Here is an 18073-nt window from a genome sequence, read left to right as displayed (position 1 = left end):
CTATCCATTAAATGCCATCTTGGTCGCTTACCACCTTACTGATAGAATGGGGTGGAGTGGAAGGGACCTCAATGATCTTTGAGGTAGAAGTGGGCACTGTGTCCCCCTCCCTATTCTATTCCACACTTAAAAGAGCCCAAACAGCCAGACATAATTTATGCTTTAATACATAAAAGAAACCATACAGCTGCAGGAGTTCATGGACACCACAGTTGACACTTCAGTATATCTAGAATAAGACCGAGCACTTTTACCCTGAATGCTGGGCAACTGTAAAAAAGGGGAAGAAGCAAATGCATACTTGTTCAACTTGACGTAGTGCTCCAACAGAACCCACTCTACTAAACACAAATCCCAAATGCATCTCCAGCTGCTTGAGAGAGCCACTAAAATAGAGCGTTGTTTCAGTGTCTGCAAAATAGGGCAGGTACAGCATGGAAGCCAGGCCCCCCATCCTGTGCTGAGGGTCCCATTGGTTACACAGCACCAGAAAGTTAACGAGGCAGTGACATTCTGAGCCTGCTTGACCCACATGCCTGTGTAAACCCCAAACTCAGCATCAACACACATTTGCTTCATACTTACTGCTGTATAAAGAAATACAGACACCAAAAATCCATAGGGGCTGGAGCTCCATCATTGCCAGGGGCAGCCTCACCATTGCCTGTGCTTGACTCTGGGAGCTGCTCAGTCCTTAGGCAGGTAACGGGCTGCGCTTGGCCCTCTGCTGGAAGATCAATGTGCCATAGATTTCATTCTCTAATACAATAGAAACTCATCTAGAACAATAATGGAAAGTGATTGCACATGACTGACATCGCCTCTGTGCAGACACTGAAGGACACTTCTCTCTGCTGATCCACTAACACAGGGAAAGGACTTTTCAGAAGCCACAGGTGGATGGACCTGAACCCTTAAGACTCTCAGGAGGCCTGAAGCACTTCTGGAAATCATCCCATAGGCACTTATAAAAGAAGAGAAACGCTGCCACTAACAGAACCCGTATCCATACCAATGGGAACTAAACGCATCAGCACGTACAGCGTTGGCAGAGATGGTGGTGTTACTCTTAACCAGAAAGGCATTCACAGGAAATAAAAACAATACACCCATAGCAGCAAAACAGTAACAGCAAACTTCAATACCAAGCCCACCTTTACAGGCTGCAGACAGGTAGAAAAGAATGAGAATTTGCTGGATGCAACCCTGACAATAAAAGGATTAAAGCTCCTAGGGGCAGACTAACACCTACCTCTACTTTAAGTATGGTATAAGTAACTTACATACCAAGCAGCACAAGTTTTCAACAGCAGTCAATTACAAGAGCAGAACTGACCTGAACTTACAGGAGCTGTTTTCCTCTCATGCTTTTTGAGTCTGTTTCAGCTTTTCTTTGTACCAGCACGATGTCAAAGTTAGTTACAGCGTTGCTTTGGTCTCTCTGTGGCCCTCAGAAATGCTGGCTGTGTAAGGCAGGCCTGTGATTGCTCACCTGCCTTCTTGGCTCTGGCTGCACTGAATGCACTGCGTGTTCATCAGTGTGTTAAGCAGCCTGTAGGAAACTGCATACAGCAGGAACAGGACAGCTACACTCCAACACAAGTGAATTCAGCAGCCCAGAGTGTGTTTACACCTACGGTCACAGCTTTGTTGGCCCTAAATCCAAAACGAACAGAACCTTAAATACAGAACACTGCACTTAGAGCAGCAGAGGGCAATTGTTCCCAGGTACGTGCATTTTTTTTCCCCACTGAAGTTTCATTTCCTATTGATGTCTCTTATAAGTCTGACTGTGACAGAGTCCAGTCAGTTCCAAATTGGAAGTGAAGTAACTGGCCTTCAGAAGCTGAAACAGGTCCTGGGAGTGGAAAGCTCCTTGGACAGTCTATGGAGATCTTCACTGATGAAGGTGGATTCAAACAGTGATTCTGCTCAGCTCCAGCACTGGCTTTTTTTCTTAGAAAGGATGAGGAGAAAAATTCTTTAACATGCACAGCCACCTTTAGAAAGCTTCTTACATCTTCTATGCTACTGAACAGACTGACTGTGCTGCTAAAAATCAACTAGTCTTCTTTCTGGCTTTTTCCTTCAGCACAATCTGCTCATTTTAATGAGCTTCACGATCTCTCTAAACAGTCATTTCATCTTATGCAGAAGTATATAACAGGGAGCTCCTGGGAAGAGTCTCATACTTCCTATTATCACAAAAGGGTTTGGGTTGGAAAAGACCTTACAGACCATCCAGTTCCAGCCCACATCAGGCTGCCCCATCCAAGCTGGCCTTGCACACCTCTGTGAAGTGAGTTGTACACACCGGATGCAAAAGCCAGGTGGCAGCATGAACAGAATCCCTCACAGGGCGCTCTGCTGTCATTTCCCCACTCTCAGTATTCCGCTGCCACCAACCGTGCTACATTTCTGCTGGCTGATGAAAGAGCATCACCTGTCTTGCTTTGATGCCTGGTGCAGATTATCACAAAAGCAAACCTAAGTGTCTAATGGTAAAGAGGAGCTTTGTCTTGACAGGCCCGCAATTTCCTCTCTCATGTCATTTCTAAATACTTCTGCTCTTCTTTCAGAAGTTTAGGTAAAATATTCAGCACCCATCAGTCTGGAAGCCTTTGTAGTGGAAACAAAGCAACACTTTCTTTTTGTTTGAGATGTTGCTTTTGATTGCACAATTAGGGAGTGTGGCTCTTTATTAACATGCTTGAAATATGACAACATAGTAAGAGGATGAATGAGGTTAAAGCACCTTGCAAGGAGTCTGTGTTCCGTTACTAGGATGAAAGTATGCTGAGATGTTCCCACATCAAGCCGGAGCCACGACTAATCTGGTAGATCATTAACAGCCATTTGGGAGAACGGAGCATTTAGCCTATCCAGTTCATCTACCTGTGGGGGGTGATGCATTATAACCTCATGGTCCTCTGAAACGTCATCACCCACAGTGACCAGGTTTGTTAGAGATTTGCTCCGGACGCATTGGAAGTCAACATGACGGCTTTTCCCCTCCTCCTTTTCCCAGGACATTTGAATGAAGGGCCGCTGGACGTAGTTGTAGATCACTTCTGAACGACCGCCCGGCCTCCTCTTCACTTTCTCTTTACAGGTGGGATATCCTGAAAACACAGACAGTCAGCTGCACCACACACCTTCAAAGGATCCTAAAGGACAGGCAGGAGAGACTACGGGGGCACAGAGTATTGAGAAGACAAGTGCTCACTTTCTACATTTACTATTATTGGCTTTTATGGCTGCTTTCTTTACCCTGCAAGAGGATGTGCAGCCATACCATCCATGGCTGCACAGCATTAACCACGTTGCAGGCACATGTGACTGGCATTCCTTGCTTCCAAACCCTGATAACATGCTTAGCATAACCAATGGTATGGCAAACATCCAGAACTTTTAAGAACTCATTTATCACCTCCTCTCTCTTCCCTTCCTGGTGTCAGGATGTGGGGACAGGGTAATTAATCCATTAGCATTATCAGAGCCCAGGTGCTGGGGTGCCTGGATGTGGTGACACAGGAAAGCGTAACAGCACATGAGATAGCCAATGTAAGCCCTTCTCTGATGCTAATTCAGTAGAAAACAGGCTTTACACACTATGGAGTTACTTGATTTAGCATTTTCCTTGTTGAGGAAATGATTTTACCTTCAATGCCAATGCGAATATTCTTCAGGCCCCGCTCCTTTAGCACAGCTTTTGCAACATCGCGGTTCTCGATGTACTTGAAGAATCTGTACAGCTTGGAACTGTAAAGGACTAGAGAAATAAACAGCGATGAGAATCCACAAGGAGAGACCTCCTCCCTGTTTTTGATATTCTAAGCTGTGGGAGCGCCAAAGAAGCAGGTCTGGTTTCCAGGAACCACTCACATACAAGGAGGATGAGCTCTGGTTCCTTGGTGGCAGTGTAGCCATACACATAACAGGTATGGATAGAAGGGTGGCAATGGGTGTGTAAAGCAAGAAGTATTCAGACACCAGAAATAGGCTGAGGCAGTAAACATATGGAAAAGATGCAGTGAATGCTCTCCATTACCACTGCAGGAAGTCAAAACAAAGCTGTAACAAGACAAGTATCCTGCCTCTAGCAGCAGCCAATTCAGAAGGAATGTTACAAAACAGAACAGCATGTGCCAGCCTCCCTTCCTGGAGGAAGGCTGCTGTTTGGACAGCGGGTCCTTTCCTAGCAGCCAGATGCCTGGCAGTGTGCAAACCTGGAGCCAGGAGTCCCCTTACTTTGGGAGTACTCCTCGCCCATTGGAGGAGGGTGATCTTCATCCCAGTCCACAGTGTCCTCATCTGTCAGCACCACAATATGACATTCACGCTCCCCTTTCCGGGCACTATCCACCATTATAGGCAGAATTAATTCCTCCAGGTAGCTGTCAAACTGTTTGTGAGCACCATCATTGGAGAGCTCATGTAAAAGAGCACCTAAAGGGACACAACCACACAATGAGCTTTTTTAAACATGAAAATACACGTATACATATATTGAGATACCACATGAAAATACATCCCAGCTCTACACTTTTAAGATGATCATTCATCTCTAGACAAACCCCTCAACCTACGTTCAGTTGCACCAATAATCTCCAGTTCTAAAAGTGAAAAATAATAATCAAACAAATGCATTTCAAATGGAAATGAAAATTACCCCCTAGAACCAATGTATTACCATTACAAACATCCAAGGTCAAATCAATACAGCAAAATGAGAGAATGACTTGTTCATTACGATCCCTGAACTTCTAGCAACAGTCTCTGGACTTGAAAGCACATTCTGATGTGTGCAGGCAGGTAGCAGAGAAGACAGCAGGAATTCCACCCAAGATCTGTGCTGTGGGATCACAAGACCCATTTCAGCACAGCACCCTTCACAGATTTGCTTATGTGAGTTCTCTTCTTTGCCAGCATACCCATCAAAAAGCTGATCCCATTCAGCTTCCTTCACTGCTAGGAACTCTGCTACTTTACAGCCTCAGTGTCTTCAACACCTACCCTGCCTGTTGATCTCTCTGCTTAAATTACTCTCACTTCTCTGGTACATTTTAGACAGGGGTTGCAAACCTGCTTTTAGCTTTCATTTTGTCTGGCTGTAGCACTAAGCTCTTCCAGTTCCCTCTTGAAACAGAGACTGAAACTCGTCACAATTTCAATCAGCTTTTCTGAGCAAGATGGGTTTTTTCTGCAGGATACAACCAGTGCATTTACAGCTGAAGCAGCACAAAAAAAGGAAGCTGACTAAATGCAACACACCCATCAGTCCTAGTGGAGTCCATACCCTCATACTTAAACTAAAGCACATAAGAACTGCACCAAATCAGGACGAGTGCACAAAATACTTACTTAAGTCTTGACATTTGATTGTGTTGAAGTCAAAGTTGATGCAGAGGTAATCACAGGTGTCTCGAAGGTCTGGGATGGAAATCCCATCAGGACAGTTTATTATTCCAGTCTTGTAGTAATCCTGCAAACAAGAAGAAAAAATTAGCAGGGAAAATAAAGAACAGTTTGGACTCTGATTGTTTTTCTATTAAGCTTTTTGTTTTGTTGACAAGCACTTGAATTTCAGGAACTATAAATAGGTTGTGACTAGCAGGAACACCCACCTGTCTGAGAATCTACAGTTCTTTGCATACCCTCTTAGGTCTGATAAACTGTGAGCCCCAGTCAAGCCTTTCCCATGGCAATGGGGTTTCCTAACACATGCAGTAATTGTTTATGTGCAGGCACAAAGTCAGAACAAAGCTCATAGGAAAGGTAAAAAGGCAACATGAACAAATATCTGAAATACTGCCTCACATCAAAATCAAATATATGCATACATATTTTATATAGAAACATAACACAAAACAGTAATAAAAGAACATGTTCCAGGGGCACAGAGCTGCCTGGAGATGACTCAGTTTTGCATATGTGACAAAACAACTGCTCCCCACCCCCCGAGTCTGCAAACATCATCTTACCAGCACAGTCCGGAACACAGCTGAGCTAATTCCTTCTGCAATTTCATATTCTCCCTTTTCATTTGGCCTGGTGAAATTATATTCTCTTCCTGGTCCAAACATTCTGAACAGGAAAAAAAACACACATGTCCAAGTATATTTAAATACATTATTTCTAGAAAGCAATAGCTGCACTGAGGTTGCAGAAAACCAGCAGTGACACCTGTACACAACAACCTGAAACCAATACTCACATCTCCCCCATAGTAAATAAGCACAAGAGCTGTCTCAAGTCCTGCTAGAGCTGGATTCCATTGCTATAGCTACTGTATTGTATGGAGCAAGTCCCAGCTCTAAGAAACAGACCAATCAAAGGAAAACTCCCAGTCAACAAAGCCCTTTCACTGAAGCTATGCAAGGTAAGGATCACGTGCCTTGAGATCACTTGCTTTACACAACAACCTGTGCAATGTCAGCAGCCCAACAGAAGCAGGCTCTCCTTGGTCACAGACAGGCACTGGCAATACAGAAAATGAATGTTTCTTGTAGCATCAGAGACTGAGCTCTAATCCACGTTACAGAGAGCTGAGTGACTTCTCTTGGGAGAGTATCAAAAGATAACAGCATGACTGGGAGGAAGCATTATCACTGTTTCCCATTTTGTAAGGGATGGGGTTATCAGCTGCCAACAGATGCAGCACTCACAACCAAGGCAAGCACTCAGAGAGAACACAAAAGCAAACTATGTCTAACTAGAAGCGTACACTGCTTGAAGGAAGCAGACCATAGAGAGAATGTTATCTAGGGTATTACTAAGTCTCCCTACATTTAGTCATGTCTTCAAGGCCTTACTAACAGCCCAGATCTGAATGAGGTCAAGACTGCTCTGCGTGTGTGCACAGATGAGATCACAGCACAAACATTACATGTCTATTCCATTTCAGAAAGCATCTCACTCTCTTGAGGTACACTGAACATGGGGGAATCACTCACCTTCCCAGCATAGTATCGGGGTGAGCAGTGAAAATCTGTGGATTCACTGCAAATCGAGTGCCATCTACCACAAGTGTCACTTTCTCTGGAGCCACTGTCTGAGAATTGATGCTTGAAGACAAAGCGTGGCGCTCCTGGGTGTTAAAATATTCTGTCTGTCTTTTATTTCCATCTTGGAAATGACAACTGTGTGTGTCTTCAGAAGCAGACAGCATGCTGCTGAACTGGGGGCTGGCAGGGCAAGCAGTGTGTCTGTAGTCAGAATCTAAACCTGAGAGACACACAAAGGGGAGATACAGCTTACTGAGAAACATCATTCAGCAGTAATACTTCTTGCTGCAGTGAGAAAAATGAGTTAGACAATAGCAGAGGATGTCAAAACACATCACTGGCAGAATAATGCGACCTGACCTGAGGCATTTTCAAATTCAGACAGAATTTGCTTTTCAAAGAAAAAAAAAATCCCCTGTGCTTAACAGTGCTTGTTAAAGCAAGACAGATGCAGTGGTTAAAGAGCAGGAGCACAGAAATTAAACACTTCCTGCACCACCTCCCCCCACAAAATCTCCCTTAAAGATCAGTGCAAGGTAAACACATCATCCTCACCCTCGTTCCTGAGGCCTGCAGAGGGGCTGTGACCTCCGAGCACCACATTACCTTCTTCTGCCTCATGCGCTGCTACAGTTCCATTTTCTACAGAGCAAATGGACTCCGGATTTCTCTTCCCACCAGCACAGTTAATATTCATGCTGGGCCTCCGTGCTGCAAGGTGTTGGTTGCGTTTCCTAAGAGAAGAGCTGGGAGACAGAGAACAGCAGGTTGTTAGTTTTGGAAGAAGCTCTCAAGCAGTGAAGAATTAAGGCAAACAAGGAAGGACACCTTAATGCCTGGATCTGGCTCATATAACAAACAGCCCCAACCGTTCAATATAACAAATATACTGCAGTCATGCACACAGCCTAGGAGGGAAACCAGTGCAGGAAGACTTCAGAAGGCCACACTTGAGGCTGACCAGCTGACAAATGTCCTGCTTTCCTTTCATGCCTATGATCAAGGTGAACCACCTGGAGCGAGACCTGAACATCCATAAATAATAATTAGCACCGTCCACCTTCAAAGCTTTTTACATATATTCACAGCTCATTCCTCTTGTCAGCCCTGGGAAACACTGCAGGGCAGCCCTATTAGAGAAAACAGGGACAAGAGGGATAATTTGGGGAGCAACTGCAGCCCCAAAGCTGACCAACACATCCACCCCTCCCTTGTTCAGGAGCAGAGCCCTTCCCTGGAACATCCAACAGCTTCAGCACTGCTTCACCATCACCCAGCACAATGAGCAGCAACTCGGGCAGCAGCAGAAATAGCTGAAGAGAACGATCTGAATTCATCCCATGGTTTAAAAACAACAGAGGGTTATAACCAGACCAAGCAACTGAATGGGGCAGCTGGCAATCCCCTGCTCTTCCTACATCACAGCATCACGATGACTTCAATACGACTCCCAACAACTCATTTGTAGGTGACGCTCCTTTAAATCCACAAAAACATTCCCACTTACAACCCTCAGAAACATGAGCAAGCAGGAAACTGTGCGTATTCAGGGTGTGCCTGACCTAATTCTGCAGTCTACCAGTTTAGAACAAGACGTATTTGTAATATAATTGCACGCCTTTCAGAAAAGTTTAGCCTCGCTTTAATTTCTGGAAGCACATCCTTTGGAACACATCCAGAGTTCCCTCAAACAAAAGCAGAATAATACCTTAGCGATGACTGACTCCTCTTCTGCAGAACAAAAGGGAAAATCTCACTTCATTAAGATAAATAATGAGAAGCATTGCCCGTGTGTAAGGATGGGTGGTTGAGGTAGCTATGGCACTGAGACCCCAAGCCAGGGCCCTGCTGGCCCACCTCACTGTGCTGCTGCAGCACTCCACAGGGCTGTGCAGAGCACAACAAGCCAGCTGCTAAGGAAGGCTACACTTGTAGTTTCTGCCCTGGCTGTGAGTGGCTCACTGAGAACAGCAGGGCTGAATCTATTGGAATCCAACCGTATGAGCTTTGGCTCCAGCTTCTGTTCATTCCCACACCTTTAACCTGCGAATCTCTTCAGATTTAACACATAAAGAACAAAAAGGAAACGGCACAGAAGGGCATAGGAGAAAACAAAACAAGCAAACCTGTTTGTCTGCTGTAGCCTTGACCAAGCTTCCCTTCCGCTCTGCTTTGTTCCCTTCTGCATCCCCAGCAAGAGGCAATTACAGCATCATCAACAAATTGTAACTGAAAACTCCCTATTTAAGCACCCTTCATGCAGAACCACGACGCGTGTCTGACACTCATCTGGAGTTTAAATTATCACGTACAAATCAGGCTCCTCACTTGCAACCTCTCTCTGAAGCACAGGACTTATTTATGAAGTCAGTTCTGCTCTTCCAGAGGGTAAAGTGCCACATGTGAAATGTCACATAGCAAGAGAGTAAGCCAGGGTCACAGGGCTGCCCTGGGCAGAGCACCATGGCCTCACATCACCTCTGGCACACGGGGCTCACTTACAGAGCAGGAGAGACAAGTGCTGAGTCCCAGGTGGGGCTGAATCATACAATGGATGCTCAAGGCCAAGTGGAACTTGGTGGGTTTGGTACTGCCCACCTGCAGATAGGCCTGAACCATAGGAGAACAGCATAGAATCCACATTGCATCAGAGAGAAAAGCTGCTTGGAGCCTTCAACATGCTCATCTTATACCTGCTATTAATCCTCACCTCATTTTCTGTTACAGACACAAATGTAAGCTGGCAATCCAAGAGTGCTTTATAGGCTCAGCTCACACAGACACACTGCAAAGGCTTTTCCTTGTTATGAAATAGCTCTATCAGTATACAGTGCATTCATTTTCCATCTGGTTTCAAATTATAGATGGAAAATAATGTCCAGCAGGACTGATGCAACGCAGAGCAGCCTGCAAATTCTGGCCAGAGACAGCAAGAAGGCTGATGAAATGCTTGATTGTTTTCTCCTATTCTGTGCATAGTGCTTCACTGTTAGCAAAGCTTACAGACCTACTCGCTTACTTCAGTCTTAACAACAACCTACTGTTTCTACAAGTGCAATTCAGAGCTACAGACTGCAGCGTGGCTTTAATAGCTTTACACTGACCATCCACTCCTGGATGTAAGCCTCAGGTTCTTCTATAACTGATAGGGATTGGTTCACACGCTGAGAGCTCCATCACCACGGATGGCACTGAGTCACTGCAGCACTCTGGACTAACAGACATCACTGAGATTTATTAACTTGCAGTAACATATGATGGCCTTTCCCAAAATAGGAAAGTTACACCAAAGCAGACTCAGCAAGGAGAGATGAGAAGCACCCAATGCGGCCCTGCTGCTGGGCTTATCAGAATGAAACAGTGCTTTCTGAATAAGGCAAGAGGTTTGTGTTTGCTAGAGCTCCTGCCCTTCCCAAGGGGTTCAGGTGGCCTTTAGGAAGCACTGCTGCTATCCACAGCCGTGGGTTAAATGCTGTTATCTGGAAAAGCTCCATAGCAGACCCTCACGAAGAGCATCCCATCACTGCAATCACAGCAGCTTTAGTGGTGCTGCTCAACTACATTCAGTCAAAACCTGGGGAAAGATGGTCCACTGCAAACATCAGCAGGATCTTCAGCCTCAGGAGAAACAAAGGGTCCCTTTTTCAGACACAAAAGGCCGAGCCAGCTGAAGTTTTAAGCCAAATGACGCCTATGAGTTAAATAAGTTGTGGTAGATAAAGCTACAAAGCACATGGCAAAAACAGGAACAACAGCAACAGTGCTCTGATTTGGATCTGGTTTCACCACTCTCAGCAGAGGTACTTAGAAAGGCTTTAAAAAACCAAACAGTTTAAACAGAAACAAAAGCAAGGCCTTCCTGATCCCTTTAGATTTTAAAATGTCGTTTCTTCCATGGCAGCTAAATCTGACTTTGTTTCACATTCACACCAATGCCTACATTTACAATAGAGAAGTCGAAGCTTCTCATTATAAGCTGTCCCATAAAGACTCGTGAGAATCCTGACACACCTGCAGCAACCAGAACCGAACAGAAATCACCTCCTTTCCTGCTGTAACCCCCAAGCAAACCCTCCACCAACACCCACACAACACAGCTTACTCACTGGCGGCTCATATGTCCTCAGTGCTACCAGCTCCAGTCCCTCCAAACCCTTCTTTAACAGAGGGAAGCACCAAGGCACAGCTCAGCTTCAGAGTTTAAACTGTTTGTACCTCACTGGTCACTCCCCCAAAGCCCAGCTGTCTGATTCATGTAAATATTTCAGTTTAAAAGTCCCCCCCCTCCTCCCCCCATCAGCTGATTCATGAAAGGCTCAACACAAAACCCACACGGGAACAGATTTGGTTCTTTTAAGCCTCAGGAGAAAAACAAACCAACAAACCTCACCATCCTAAGTCTCTCCCTCCAGGCTCCTGGCTCAGCCTCCTCACGTTTGACATAGGCAACAGTTTTAACACAAGTGGATTGTTTCTTTGCTAGAGAGAACAACCCGAATTCCAACTCCTCACTCTGTATTTTGCTGCAGTTATTTGATGTTTCATGCAGCCCCTGTTCGCCACGACTCTTATTTTGGAAATGCTGTGAGCAGCTCCAAACTCCACCTTCCTTCTCTGGAAGGGATCCCAGCAAGTGACTGCTAACTCATTCCCAGCTCATCTGCTACAACTCCAACTGCCATTCATTTTTAACCAATTGCATGGCAGCAGCTCGAGCCAACTAATAACAGAGGGAAGAGTTTTGAAAGTAGTTACAGTAACTGTTAACCAATGAGAGTTCAGAAAAACACAGCACACAGCATTAAAAAAAAAACACAAAACAACTAAAAACAATCCAGACCCACAACAGGAAAACTATTTAATGAAATGCAATTAAATCTCAAGGTGTCCTGCCTTGAGAAAGTGGTTAATCTGTAGTGCAGCGTGGAGGAACTCAGGGGTTACTGATGTGCCTGGATAAGATCTGATCTGCCTACACAGCCCTGCTGGTACAGAAGGGCAAGGAGAGCTCACAAGCACAGGCACTGACAGCAGCCAGAGGGACAGAGACAGTTTGCATCCAGAAGAGCTGCAGCCAACAGAAGATGAGGGCAGTGCTGAGGACGTGGCAGAGCTCACATCAGAGCTCAGCACAGGAGGAGTTTCCTACCAAAGCTGGGTAGAACACAGGATCTCTCAGTCAGGGCGGTTATCTGGCAGCCCCAGCAGCACTGCCTATCTCACCATAGCAGAGAGCAGCTGGAAGTGGCTCAGATGAATCCACTCCTGCCAAGCAGAGTCACCAGGGCAGCGTGCTCTGAGGGAACAAGAAAGTTTTTTTAATCCACATTAAGATACAGACAACAGAAAGCAAAACAAACCCTTCAGACTGCGGTCACGTCAGTGATGCTAAAGCAACCCCTACAGCCAAACAAACAGATTTATTTAGCACAACTGCAGCTCTTTGAGAAAGCACATCCTGGTTTATTTTGAGGATGCAAAGGGGGGGGGGGCTAAGAGTTGTGTTGGGTAAAAGCAATCATCTGTCAGTTCATGTCAGCAGAGGACACCGTACCTTATTTCCAAGAGCTGGAAAACATCTTGCTCAATGTGTGATGGGACACTGGCATTCCTCGCTGTGTTTACATGTCTGGGTAAATATTTTACATGTCAAGCGTAGTTCTAACACTTTCTAAGAATACTCCCCTGCATTCTTTCTTATGTGACTAATAAGGCTCTGCGAAAAATATTTGGCTAGTGTTGTGTTTCAGTAAAAATTAGCCAGGAACTGGAGCCATATTTGGTGGGTTTAAAAAGGAAAACAACCACACGCATACAAAACTGAATAAGCAGAGACGATGCCTATTTCAACACACATAATGAGGTGTCGGAGCAGAGGAAAGGTGCCCATTTGGGCACTGAGTGAGGCTGCTCTTGAAAGTGGAAAGGTCTAAAATGGCAGTCTGTTCCACAACAGTCCACTCCAGCCTGTTTTTAATTTGACAAGCATGCAACCAAAGCGACAGCTGGCTTCCAGAGCACTAATCCCAAAGACAACATGGGAAACAAATGCTCTGATTTCTTTATTGTCATTTATTTTAAGGAAATCCTTCCAAGTCTGTCCTCGTGTGGGATTCTTCTCTTCCTCTGAATAATCCATGGGAGTCACAAATCAGCTCCCCCACTTCAGCCTTAAACACGTCTTAGTGCACAGACTGCTAATTAAAGGCCCTATTAACATACAACCCATGGATTTCATCTCAGCCCACAAGCGACCAAAACCTTGAGACTTCAGAGCTCATAATGTGAACTGCATGAAATGAACTTGTTGTTTCCAATCTGGCTGCCAGCTTTCTAGAAACCACCACCACCGAGTGACCCTTTGGGTGGTAAAAGCAGGGCCCAGCTCAGAAGCTATAGGCAGAAATCCCAGCACACACAGCACAGGTCCATGAGATGCAGCTGGAGCAGCGTGAGGTGCTGCTGTGTCCATCACTGCTCCAATGCTCTGGGGATAAGTAAAGCCTGTGAAGCCTCAGGGCTGTCAATCTGGCTGCTCTGAGTTCACACAAGGTTTTGTTTGGAGATGCTATTTTTCATTCCGTTGTAACAGTCTGCAACACGCAGTGAATGGCCAAAGATTCTATTTGCTGCATGAATAATAGCCTCATCTTTCAGGAATGCAGCAATTTCACTCTATGAGTGGAGAAATGCCGTTTCCTATGGCTGTCTGCAGTGCCCTCAGAACAGCACTGCAGTGACTTAACAGTGCAAAGCAAAGACAGACACAGATGCCACGACATGTCAGACAGCTCTCTGAAGGCAACGGAGAGCTTCAAAAACAGCTTTAAAGAGGAAAGAGAAGCTCACCCCGTGATCTTATCAAAGCACGTTTTGTAATAGGGACAGACAGACGGGGGACCATTTAAATATAGCGCAGCCCTAATGCACTAAGCTCTCTGCAGCTTTATAATTAACAGTAAACTGAAATCCAGTTTCCCCCTCGCTCACCCAATACTAGGTAAGAGGAGCCATTAGCCTGCTGCTGCTGCACAACATTGCACACTACATTCAAAGGGAACCATCTCAAACTCAGCTGTTTATTGCTGCTCCTCGAGTCTGACAGCAAGCATGCATGTAAACACATCTCAGTGCCAAATACATTCACTTGGGCCTTGTTCAAGACTTGAGTGAAGCTTATGAACAGAAAGGAGTTTGACTTTTCACATGGTCTGATAGTGATAGGACAAGGCTTTAAAATAAAAGAGAGGGACTCAAGTTGGATGTTAGGCAGAAATTCTTTACTCAGAGGGCAGTAAGGCCCTGGTTCTGCTGCCCAGAGCTGCGGCACCCACCCCTGGAGGTGCCTGAGGCCATGGACAGGGCCCTGGGAAGCCTGAGCTGGTGTGCACCCAGCCCACAGCAAGGGGAGTGCTGGGCATCTTTAAGGTCCCTTTCAGCCTAAACCATCCCAAAATTCGACACCATGTGCAGCAGGCTGAGAGCTGACGCAGAGCTGAGTCACAGCAACCTTCTTGCTCTGCAGCAGCCATAGCAGCATGTCTGACTTGTGCTGACATATGGAAATGGCCAAGGTACTGCGGAGACGGAGGTGGGTGCATGCCCTGTACCCTTCAAGAGATCTGAAACAAGGGCTATTCCGGGATGGGATGCTGCAAAAGCTCCTGTCCCATCTGCTGCTCACACAAGCCCAAGGAATCTGCATGATCAATATTTTCCCTTCATTAGCGAAGCAATCAAATCAATGGCTTTCATGTCCCAAAAGAAGGTTTAAACTGCTGAGCTGTCCAGCTTAAACCAGAGATAAGTAGCATTAAGGGCATGAGATAAAACCTGTCTAGTCCAAAATTACTCAGATAGTACCTAATTAACACACTGCAAGAGCAGGTCTCATTGAAACTGGGGAGATTAGCAAAAAAGCTGAACTTCGGTGGTGCTTTATTTTAACACTAAGCCAGCACGACCTGATTTGAAGATCACTGAATAACTGCATTTTTCACATTGAATGGCTCCTCTGAAAGTGATGCTGCAGAAAACAACCCATGGAACTGAAAAAACCCACTGTGCCCATGCGTGTTACAGAATATCTATAGAGGCAGCAAATTAAACTGCAACAGGGAATCAGTGCCTATTGAAAACTAAGTCATCTCTACATTTCTTTCCTATTCATTAGCTGCTCTGGTGAACAAAGTCACAACGAATAAGGTCAGGTTTAAATACTCCCGAAGATTCCTCCTTGGCAAATGCTCTGTTATTCCAACCCATATTGGTAGGGAAGCTTTGTGCCATTGTGAAGTTCCACCTGCTAAGCCTGGAGCAGTCACTATCACCCAGTGAAGGGCAGTCTTGTCCCAAAGCATTAGACTGTAAGGAGGTTTGCAAGCGCCTGCCAGAACATTTATGTCAATGGACTGGGGAACTCATTCATAACTACCAACTGCTGCAGCAGATAACGTTCCAGGCAGACGTAACCTTTTCCAAAGCCAGTGATTATGCAAGGCCATGATTTTTAATCCTCTCATCCAGGGGAAGAAGAAATTAGCCAGCTTACACAAAGGCTAAAGCGCCCTTATTCAGTTTTCCTCCTTCATTTGCTCTAGTTACGTTGATCTAGTGGATGGCATTCACTATAAGCAAAGTGGGAGAGACTCATGAAACTCACCCAGCTGAGCTAAATCCCAGCCCTCTATGGAATACCTTCAAAAACACTGCAGCTGTGGAGGGTGTTCCTCCTCCTGCCTTTTCATCACAGCATTAGGCACAACGTTCACTTCTGCTGCTCTTATGGCTGCCAGGCTGTACTTCCTTCCTGAAGCCCTTCTGCTCCAATGGACCAGATTACTGCTGGAATCAGAAACCTGAAATCAATGGGGCTTTCAACAGCAGTGCAGCCAAGACCCCCCCCCCCCCCCCAAGAACAAATACTACAACCACATTGTAGTCCATGTATGTATTGCAATACATGTATGTACAGCACTGGGAAAGCACCCATCACAACATCCCCAAAAGAAAGCTCAAAGCAGGTGATGACAAAACCTCTCAGAGCCTGAGGAAGCAAGACTGAACATGCCGGGATGTGAAGGCACAGCAAAAAGAGACTGCGGTGAGCTGGGATTTGTGATCAGATCAGCTGAAATCAGGAGGTTTCTCAATCCTGAGGGTTATTTCATACTCCGGGTATCCAGCAAACCTGTCACATTCACACCATCTCAGATTCTTAGATGACAGTGCAATTGAAGTCAATAATGGCTTCCCCTCTTTCCCCTTTCTTGCCTTCCACTCCAAGAACTGTCACAGAACTGTATACGAGGAACTCCCAGCAGGAAGATGACTCTTAAGCTCCAAACAAACATGGGCCTCAACCCCTCCGAAACAACAGCACAACAACAAACCAATCCACGGGCAGACAAATAAGATAAGTCTGGTTTGAAATAAACACCAATTGAGCGCACGCCTATTTCCATCACAGCACAACTTACTCCATCCTGCTCTTAATTACTTTGAGACAACGTGAGATAAGCCTGACATCGCCTTATCCACAGGCTTCACTTTCACCTACAGACCTTGCTCCATTTCAGCCACAGGATCAGATCATTGAAGACCCTTTAATGCGGACGTTACTACAGAAAATAAAGGCAACTGCACCACTGCAAGCATCTGCTCCACGGTCTGAAGAAGTTTAAGTACCTACAAATTGTAACCAGCATTTATTTTACTGAGCTGACATTGCTTCCCTAAAGAAAATTGGTCCGCTGTAATAAAGACACACATAAACCCAGAATAACTTCTAACAACAGCAAGAACCTTTGCTTACATGTTGACTGGCAGCTTTTAGGCCTCATAACTGTTTGGTTGGCCCACGTGACTAAAAACACCTCCATGAACCAAGGGTGTAAGTATTTACAACCCATAAGCGTAAGTGACGCTCGGTCAGAGCATGGGGTAAATAAGGACACACCTCAAAAGGGACAACTGTGCTTTTCCGTTACCTGCCCTTCCTGTAGCTGATGTGTGACTGCTAGGAATGCCAGCAGGAAGGACCGTGACTCTGTGCTGAGGATGAGGTGAACTTTCTTCTTTAGGGATATAACCTACTGCTACAACAGGATCTGGGTTCGTAGCCACGAATGAGCAACATTCATCCTACTGATCTGCACTCTCAGCCTCCCAGGCAGAATTGTTACCCCCTTCCTGAACAGCTTAAGGTCACCACGAAGGCAGCACAGAGCAAATAGGATTAAGGACAGGGGGGAAATCACAACAGTGACAAGGTGAGCTCTCACTCTCTGCTCCTCATTACACACCAGCTCCCTTTCAAAGCACTGTAGGACCAGAAAGGAGGGAGAAGAGGGATGTCAGCCTTAACCTACATGCATGCAGACTTAACCTACACGCACTACCTACTCGCAGCAGAACCCTCACCCAAGGGCACCGAGGCCTCCAGCTGAGCAATAGAGGAATGGATGATGCACTGGAGACGCACAGCTCGGGGCAAACAGCCCCTGCCTGCCCGGCCCTGCAATGATGAAGCCCTGCAAGCACTGAGATAGGCACCCACAGCCTCACGGCGCACACTGAGACCGGGGGAGGCCCTGGTTGAGGCCCTCACAACCCCACGGGCCTCCTCAGGGCTCCCAGAGGACACCGAGGCCCTCCTGACCTCAAACCACCCTCAGCGTCCCTGGGGAACAAACGAGGCCTACCCAGACCCCACAGAGCGCAGCGGGCCCCACAGCCCAGAACAGAACGGGCCCCTCGTGCCCATAGAAGGCTAAGAAAGCCCCCTCAACAGCCCCAAACTTCACGGCAACCCAGGAAGGACCCCCAGCAACCCCTTCCCCGGGCGGACGGAGGGTCAGCAGAACCCACAGAGAACGGGAAAGGCCGCGCAGGCCGCACTCACCGCCATCCCACCGAGGCCGCTCCTCAAGGAGCCGGGAGGGCGGGACTTGGAAGTGAGGCCACGCCCCGTCCCCGCCGCTCTCTGATTGGTCCCGAGAGTGGAGGCGGAGGGCCAATGGGAAGGAAGGGGGAAAGGGAGAAGGATTGGGCGTGGCTTAACGAAA

The 18073-nt window shown here is 46.3% G+C and overlaps 1 protein-coding gene across 13 annotated transcripts in view; it reads right to left on the bottom strand.

Moving 5' to 3' along the window:
• Positions 1–149: 149 nt before the first annotated feature.
• The window catches only part of KCTD20 (potassium channel tetramerization domain containing 20), a 31685-nt gene continuing 13761 nt past the window's right edge, over positions 150–18073 (bottom strand). Inside the window, exons 1-9 of one of the 13 annotated variants that reach the window (XM_072356021.1) lie at positions 17911–17997; positions 15705–15851; positions 7563–7753; positions 6957–7227; positions 5985–6087; positions 5365–5485; positions 4252–4449; positions 3662–3772; positions 150–3122 (exon numbers count right to left, since the gene is read on the bottom strand). In XM_072356021.1, the coding sequence (XP_072212122.1) occupies positions 2830–3122; positions 3662–3772; positions 4252–4449; positions 5365–5485; positions 5985–6087; positions 6957–7227; positions 7563–7704 (1239 nt within the window). In that variant the 5' untranslated portion in view covers positions 7705–7753; positions 15705–15851; positions 17911–17997 and the 3' untranslated portion in view covers positions 150–2829. Of the gene's footprint in view, positions 3123–3661; positions 3773–4251; positions 4450–5364; positions 5486–5984; positions 6088–6956; positions 7228–7562; positions 7754–11113; positions 11235–12156; positions 12304–15669; positions 15852–17910; positions 18067–18073 lie in introns of those variants that run through there. The other 12 variants (XM_072356026.1, XM_072356032.1, XM_072356022.1 and 9 more) reach the window with 12 other exon arrangements.

The sequence above is a fragment of the Excalfactoria chinensis genome, chromosome 23 (genome assembly GCF_039878825.1).
Source record: "Excalfactoria chinensis isolate bCotChi1 chromosome 23, bCotChi1.hap2, whole genome shotgun sequence".
Classification (NCBI taxonomy): domain Eukaryota; kingdom Metazoa; phylum Chordata; class Aves; order Galliformes; family Phasianidae; genus Excalfactoria; species Excalfactoria chinensis.
This window is presented reverse-complemented; position numbering and strand designations above follow the sequence as displayed.